Here is a 9,247-nt window from a genome sequence, read left to right on the forward strand (position 1 = left end):
TGATTCCTGAAATTTGCTCAATTTTAAATAATAGGTTAAAAATACAAAACTATTACATGCATCTAATTTAATTAATGAATAAATTACACTTTGCACCCCTGTATTTTATACTAAATCTCACTTTGATCATTACACACGAAATTATGCACTTTTAGTCAATTGTCAATATCTTCCTTTTATTACTCTACTGTATAAATCTTTAATAAAAATAATAATTTAATAAGCACATGACTAGGGAGTGTAATTTACCCTTAATTAATAGATTAAAAATAGAAAATTACTAAATTCAAGAAAATTTAATATAATATTTAATACGTATTAATAAAATAAAATTAGACCGTTACTAAAATCAAGAAAAATTAATACTATCCTATTTAATAGAATTAGGGTGCCTATTGTCCTGATCAAAAAAATAAATAAAAATTAGGGTGCCTATTGTGTATGTCAAGCACTACTGGCACTATTGTGCTCACGGTGAGGATCACTCTGATTTTTATTTTAATGATTGAAAGTATTTATTTTTTAGAGTATATCGTATACAATATACTTATAAAAATGAGTTAATTGGATAACGATAACCCTTTAATCGAAACATATTTATATTCAATATTATATTTAAAATAACACTTACTATTCATTTTTATCGATACAAATGTGTTTTGATGAAAGAGTTACTATTGTTAGGTCAACTTGATTATTTATGGATATGTTCTTCATGGTATACCTTAAAAAATAAATAGTTCGGATTATCAATATAAGACTCGAAGTGAGCCTCAAAGCGTGCACAATAGTGCCCGCATGCTTGATGCACAATAGGCACCTTAATTCCCTATTTAACACATAGATAATGCTAGAGATACCAAATTTTTTACCAAACAAATGACCACTATAATAATTGGCATTGCTAGACATTTATTAGCATTTTTCTTAACCACATCTAATCAAATACCCCAGAGACATTTATTAGCATTAACCATAATAATAATGGGCATTGTTAGACATTGGCTTCTTTTACTAGTATATATATTCGAACCACACTCATTCCCATTCCCATTCCCATTCCCATTCCCATTCCCATGTGTATTGAGGTCTCAAAGTCATTCTTGTGACAAAAGTCTACCGTCTTTCAGGTATTTGTTTATGATTTATGGCATTATATTTTTTCGTAGTTAATAATTTGTTATTTTTAAATAGAAATTTCTATAACTTCCTTCACATGTAAAGATGTTTTATAGTCTGAATTCCAAATTAGAGAGTGAAATTAAATAAATGTTTGCCATTCAATCAAGCAAATTTGTTAACGGAAAATGGTGTTAATTCATGCTTAATAGTTGCAAAATTAGTATATTTAAATCCATTTTTACTAAACTCAAAAAAATAAAATTAAAAAAATAAAATTAAAAATTTATTGTATTTTCTTTCAATTACTTACAAATAATATACATTATTCCCACTAGCATTTTTTTATAGGGCAATCATTACTTTAAACAAATTATTGCTTGATTTTTGTATGTGCGTTTGTAAATTTACTCAATATTTCCTGTTTAATTTGTCTGTTCATTTTCATTGATATTTGGTTTACTTTGGTTTAGCAGTTTGACATGTCTTTTTTACTCTCTTCATAATAGAATATTGCTAACCATTATGCTCTATTTTTGGTTGATTAAAATGAATTGTAATTCCATAGACTTTTTTATGGAATGACTATTTATTTAAAATTGTGAAAGGTAATTCTATTTATAATGCATTTGCTATTATTTTTTTAATTTAATCAAACAAATGAATGAATATTTTGATAAAATGATAATTTCATTCCACTTTAATCATTCCAATGAATGAAACACTACCTAAGGAGTTGGCCTGGTGGTCAAGGCCGGGGAAATGGGGATGTGCTCTCTCTATGTTCTTAAGTTCAAAATGTTCTTGCACCAAACAATTTTTTGGGTCAGTCCATACTTTAATTGGACCATCTGTTACTAAACGGTGAGATTGGTGGTTACCAAGTTATCATAAATAAATAAATAATAATGCTCTCTCACACTCTTATTAAATTAAATTTAAGAAATCGATTTACAAAAACAAATTTTACATAAATAATTTAATTAAAATAATATGATAATGGCATTTTAAAATAATATGTTACTTTGATAAGACTATCCAATTTAAAATGAATTTTCCTATATGATAAATTTATCACCTCATTGGTATAATTTTTCTCCGTAAAAAAACCCAATGGTTAGCCATCAATCCAGTCAAATTGATATTTTCAGTTTTCAACTAAAATTAAATTGGAGTAATGCAAGAGATTGAGTTTTTAATTTATTAATTCCTAAATAAATTACTTCATCAGAAATAAATTTAATTATTATAATTTTAAGTTTTTTTTTTTTTTTTGGGTCAATATATAAGAGAGATATTTACAACCAATCTATCAAGCCCAACTTCTCTATCGAAATTGAACCAATGACGTCTATACAACTATTAGATCAAATATCCTTATTTAATTTAACGAATTTTAAATATTCTCCTTCAATTGCAATGATAATAGGGCTAGCGTATGTCTCAGGTACAAGGATATTCATTGTTCAAAGTTTTCCGATACAATTCTAATTTAATGCCAAACATAGGTGTCGTTCGCTTTTTTCCACATTACATATAAAAATAAAATAAAATAAAGGATAAACTACAATTTTAGTTTGTAAAATATAGATTCATTGCCATTTTGGTCCCTTAATTTTTAATTTTGTCAATCAACTAGGCCTAACCTAATTAACCACCACAACTTTTTTAAGAACTTAGTCCCTAGGGGAGGTTATTCAACTCTTCTTAAGGAGAGTTGAATTTACAAAGGGTGGAAAGACTAACTTCTAAAGGTGCCAATCTAACAATTAATAACTGATTTTAGCAAATCAAAATTTTGCTTCAAAATTGTCAATTTTAGTCAAATTAATATAATTTCAAAATGGATGTTTAAATCGTTAAAATAATTATAAATTTTACTATGGTCCGAAAAATATATATTTTGTATCATATTGGTCTCTCAATTATCAATTTTTATCAATTTCGTACTTTAATATTGTATTGTTATGTTTTATTTTCTTCATTAATGTTTTATGACCAAATTGACAAAATTAAAAACTTCAAGAACCAAAGTGATGAGTGACAAAAAAAACATACTTTTAAAGAACTTGTGTGTATTTTATAACGATTCCGTTAACTATTTAGACTGTACGCTTAGAATTGGAACAAATTGACTCAAATTGACATTTCAATGATCAAATTGACAAAATTAAAACTTGAAGAACCAAAATGACAATAAACGTATACTGCAAGGACTACAAATATATTTTGTCCAAAATAAAATATGTGAACCTTATATGTATAGATGTATTACGATTGTAATTTCATTAATTGCCTTAAATAATTATAGATGATTTTTGTGATTTTTGATCACTAACTACTTTGTTTTTTTATTATTTTCCAGATCATCCCATGGACTTACATGCTATTGTATTATTTCTCTGTGCATGCTCTCACCTTGTGGGACACAATGGAATTGAAGGAGACTGGAGGAGTTTAACTAAAGAGGAAGATTTGGAGTTGGAGGAGCAACTTAAGCATCTCAACAAGCCAGCAGTCAAGACTATACAAGTATTTATTCTCACTATTATTAGAAACATTTAGACTGCGTTTGGATCACTAATTTAGATAGAGAAATGGAATAGTTAGGTACAGTATAATTATATTTGATTCACTTTTCACTCACGTTTTCTATTTCCCTTTCCAAATTCATGTACAAATTTAAAATCCAAACACAGTGTTAATTCAATTTTGCTATGTTGTTTCATGGGAGTAAATTATATTTGATTAATAGACTTGCCATATGTTGATATTATCAATTGCATATCGTATCCCACTTTGAAATGTTCCTGGATTGGGAAATTGGTAAAATCTCATCATATCCCATGTTTGTCTGGAATCACACTAGACATACATACGTAGTGTAATGACCATAGTGGGAGAATATTTTGGTGCTTTCACTAATGCAGGCCCTTCTTAATCTCTCATTTGGCATCTCATCACCTTATAGAGATCAATAATCAGTCATATCCCATACTTAATGTCTTATTTTGTATCTACCCCTTATGGAACTTAATAATCACCATATAAAGGATACATAGGGACAATCCCAAACAAACACAATCTCTATGTACGGCATGGGATCCTTTTGTCTCTAGCGTGGAATGAATTATATTTTTACCAAATTAACAATAAAATATTAAACTAATTTTTTAAATGAAAAAGTTATTTATTGGGTTAAAAAAATCTATCTCTTCAATTTTAAATCGGAATATAAAGTTGTTGACACGTATCTATCAACAAACTATTGTCTCAAATATAATAAATAAAAATTTAAGTTGAGCCAGTTTCCTAGGTTGTCCTGGGACTAGTTTCGAGGACATTCAATTCCAATATTATCTAGTTAAATTTTCTATGAAAATCAAATGGTAGAGATTAATAGGCATCTTAGGCCTAATATCATGGATGTCTTGAATTGCAACCATCTAATTTGACGTTCTGAACTTGAGAATAGAGAATATTATTATTTTTGCACAAACTTGTGAACAACCTTTCATGAATTGAACAATTGTATATAAAAATTAACAGAAAGATTGTAACATTTACAGAATAATTATGGAGATATATATGATTGCGTGGATTTCTACAAACAGCCTGCATTTGATCATCCTTTACTGAAGAACCACACTTTTCATTTTCAGGTTTGTCTCCATACATCCTCTTATCTCCAACACATAATTGAAGGCTACTTAATTATTTATTCAACACTCTATGAGCACAAAATAAATCACAGAGCACTGTAGTTCTCACAATAGGTTCTGGGATTCTTGCACATCCTAAATTTGAATGGAAGCAGATCCATATGCACACACTAAAGAGGAAAAATCACAAAGATTTGCATACAAAAGAGAAATATACTATGAATCATAGCGAGTACAATAATGAAACCAAAAACCTTTAAAATCTGACACCAATATCGAAGTCTTGAAACTCTGCCCATTTCCCTACTTAAGATTAACTGATTCCAGAAGCTACACATGCTTACTTACTCACTATCATTGCCCCCGAAATTTTTTCATATCCCCTGCATCTTTACAAACCCTTTCAATCTCACACCTCTACAATACTTCTTTTTATTGGCAAAGGGAGTAATTGTATTGATCAAATCCAATAGATAAAATATAATTTTGGGACAAGCATCAATAAAAATAAGCATCAATAAAAGAGAGGAGAGTGTAGAGAAGATTCATATTTATAGGCAAACCATAGAAATGTTAGTCCCATACAATTAATAAAACCCTACACATTGAATTACTAGTGAACTCTTGATTTCACAACCTAACCCAAAATACAGTATGGATCTTACAAAATTTGATACACACCCAACACTAATAACTTTATGGGGCTCACAGAAAACAAGACATGCACGAACCCAACAGTAGAATCCAACTCTTGTGAATTTTCTGTAATCCATTATGTGATCAATTTATGTGCAAGTCTCCTTTACCTTTTTCAAATTGAGTTGAATTGCAGATGAAGCCCACTTCATTACCCAATAGATCAAGAGATCAAGTTTCCTCAAAAGATAGCAAACCTCTACATATAGGACTAAAGGGCGGAGATTGCCCGGTTGGAACAGTTCCAATTAGAAGAACTACTAAAGAAGATCTCATTAGAGAGAAACTTGCTTCAAAAATAATGACTCCTGCAGATGACACCGGTGGTGCTGATGTAAGTTATCCTAGTCAATCAAAATTATATAGCTTCACAATACTAGTTTTGCACAATTGCTTGTTTTCTATATTTGGTTTTATTTGTTTCTATGAATCACCTTCTTGAATGAGCTATCAACACACACATAAAACACTCTAAACACATTTTTTGATCCTATAAATTGATTTTAGTCCTCATTTTTTGAAGTTATGTTTAGCCTCATCTTGTTAAAAGTTTTAGGCAAACTTTTGATAATAATTTTACTTGTAGATGTGATTGTTTGCATGGCTTGAATCTGCACAACCAAAAACACTAAACATTATATCTTACAATTAGGGCACAATGCGTTTTTTGAATGAAAAGAAGGGGGGGGGGGGGAGGGGAATCAACAAAAAAAGCAAGCACATACATATATATACGTGTGTTGGGTTGGGTTTCCCTCGTATGTGGCTGATGGCCTAAATATTCGGTAAAGCCCATGTGAGTCTCAAGCCTACATGTAGAGGTTATGCCAAAACTCAGCCCTGTTTTTAAATCATGATTTGAATACAACTTGTTAACCAAGCATTTTTTTTTTTAAATACAACTTGAAATTACTTTCAAAACTCCGCTCTTTTATTATTATTATTATTATTATTATTATTATTAATCAATCAATCACTTTTTCTCTCTCATCTTTCTTCTCACATTCTCTCACATTTTATACATCAATCACTCAAAAAATATATATGTATATATTACAAATTATTTCAAAACTATTTTCAAAACTCATAACTAATCAAATTTTCTCTTTTCAAATTATGATTCAAAAACTCAAAACTCAAAACTCACACTCAAATTATAATTCTAAAATTAAACCAAACGGATAATGTTTTTTGTTTGGTTTTTGGCCCATGTGTGATGAGACAAAAACCCTCTCTACTACCCTAGAGAGAGAGAGAGTAGAGTGCAGCCACCAAACAAAGAGAAAAGGGAGCAAAGCAGTTTTTTCATAAACTCTATCCAACTTTGACGAAACAGTTCGATCGACAAGCATTCGTGGTCCAATTGAGTTGAAATTTGGTAGGCGAGTTCACACTCAAGGCTCTAAGATCTGAACGGTGGAGATCAAATTTGGAGCATTATGAATTTGGTTTTCTAGCTCGTAAACAGTACCCTGTTTTTATGAGATCTTTCCTAAACTTTGTAACTAGTTCTTTGGTTGCCAAGAAAACTTATTTATAGTTGTTCTTGATTGTTTGCCTCTAGTTCTAACTGGAGAGAACTCTTGTACACCCATTATTTTTTGATAGTGGAGATATTTGGTGGACTACGGTCCGGTGGTTTTTTCTTCTCACAGTGGGAAGGTTTTCCAATTAAAAATTGCTCTTGCCTTTTTTTTTTTCTTTTTTTTTTGATCGGCAAATTGCTCTTGCCTTGTGTGATTTTAAGATTTATTATTTTCAGATTATATATATATTGTGCTCTATTCAAATTGTTTCCTAATAGATTCACACAAAGAGGGAGAAAAATTACTTTTGCTATTTTGTGCTAGATTCAAGTATTTCGAATTGGCTTTTGGTTTTCTCCCAACAATATGGATATGTACAGATTCTCACAGTGGAAAAGGTTAAAGGGAAAATATAAAAGTAACATATATGTTTTGGACTTTTATCACCCAGTATGCCGTAGTTGAGACAATAGTTGGTCCAAACAAATACAGTGGAGCGTCAGCGGTGCTTAGTGTACACCAACCAGATGTCGTGGGTAAACAATATAGTGCAGGGCGAATGATGATTCAAAATGGGCCTGATAGCTTACAAGTCGGGTGGAGGGTAAGTTGATCCTCTTGCTTGTTGTAAATTTAACTTCTTACTTCTTTTACAAACAATTTTCAGAAGTAAAAACTAGCTTCACATAGACAAAAGCATTTGTTTTTATTATGTTTTTGGTTTGTCTCAGGTGGACCCATCTCTGTTTGGTGACGCACGTACTCGACTATTCATATATACGAATGCAAGTATCACTGCTTTTGAGTGCATATTACTTAATTGACTATATTTCTTAGTAGCTCTTACAATATATTCTTATGTGTTTGTCTACCAAACAGGCAGGTCAAGCTCATTGTTTCAATACAAATTGTCCTGGATTTGTGATTGTGAACACAGATATACCTCTTGGTTCAGTAATTGGAAAGGTCTCCATACGTGGAGGGATACCGGTTGAGGTGGAAATCTACATCTTGCAGGTAAAATTTGAAAACTCTTAATATACATGAAGTCCACACCTAGACCACTATATTGGCAGACCACAAGTTCCCAAGTCATGCTACCATCGTGTCAAATAATTATTACACCAATAATTATGAAACAAAAATCATAATTAAGTAATTAGTGGTAAAGAAATAGAATTTGCGTTCTTCTGTTTAATTATTCAGTTTTGATATCCATGTAAAAATATATAGGACCTAGCTAATGGAAATTGGTGGCTTGGAGTTGCGAATACCAATGTTGGATTTTGGCCAAAGAGAATACTTGACGGCGGATTAGCAAACTTAGCTTCACATGCTGAATGGGGAGGAGAGGTATTTAGTCCACCGGGCACCCCTAAACCAGCAATGGGGGGAGGTCACTTTCTAATTGAGAGCACCAGCTATGATGCATACTTTAGGAGTATTGCACTTAAGAGTCCAAGTGGAGGGGATATAAATCCTCAAACATACGAGTTTACAAGCAATAGAAAACTGTATGATGTGAAAGATGAAGGAAACAGGGGGACTTACTTTGGGCATGTGGTACTATATGGGGGCCCTGCAGGTTCCTAGAAGGAGAACACAAATTTGGTACTTTTAAAACTTCATTTTGGCATGGATTAATAATGTAAAACTGAGCATTTCTTATCCTTCTATATATATATATAATTGCATGTGCTTTGCAAAACTTTTATTAAGACTCAAGTGCTATTGTTTATGCTTGGGGTGATGCACAATCCAATCCTTTTAGCTTTGCAAATTTTAATCTTCTTGACTGCAATGTCATCAATAAAAAAAAAAAAAGGGTTATTCATAGTGGACTTGCTTTGAACAATTAGGGGTGCTAAGCCAACTCTCAAGTTGGGGCTTTATACATATTTATACTACAATATATATATATATATATATACATATAGAGAGAGAGATAGTCTGTCAATGTAATAGGAATTACCCAAAATTATTTATTTATTAGTACCCACACAGAGATTGTTTGAATATGATTACAAAAATTTGCTTACATAGATTAAGATCTTGGCAAATCATTATAAGAACTCAAAAAGATAAAAATAAAATAAAATAATTTGATTTTGTTATTTCATGTCTTAGCAAGACTCAATATACAACAAGGGGAAAAAATACCAAACAAAAAGTAAAGCCATAAATCAATCCAAATTAATCTAATTACAACAAAATATCACTTAAAAATTACTTTTCTTACATTTT

At 30.7% G+C, this 9,247-nt stretch overlaps 1 protein-coding gene across 1 annotated transcript; it reads left to right on the top strand.

Moving 5' to 3' along the window:
• The first annotated feature begins 1,039 nt into the window (after positions 1 to 1,039).
• On the top strand, positions 1,040 to 8,596 carry LOC114277878 (protein neprosin-like). The gene is made up of 8 exons (XM_082876081.1): positions 1,040 to 1,130; positions 3,485 to 3,651; positions 4,689 to 4,781; positions 5,614 to 5,811; positions 7,455 to 7,607; positions 7,735 to 7,788; positions 7,883 to 8,020; positions 8,237 to 8,596. The coding sequence occupies exons 2-8, from the start codon at positions 3,493 to 3,495 to the stop codon at positions 8,594 to 8,596; spliced, it is 1,155 nt and encodes a 384-aa protein (XP_082732207.1). The 5' UTR covers positions 1,040 to 1,130; positions 3,485 to 3,492.
• Positions 8,597 to 9,247: the final 651 nt, after the last annotated feature.

Source organism: Camellia sinensis, chromosome 6, assembly GCF_055761805.1.
Source record: "Camellia sinensis isolate YWXY chromosome 6, ASM5576180v1, whole genome shotgun sequence".
Lineage (NCBI taxonomy): Eukaryota > Viridiplantae > Streptophyta > Magnoliopsida > Ericales > Theaceae > Camellia > Camellia sinensis.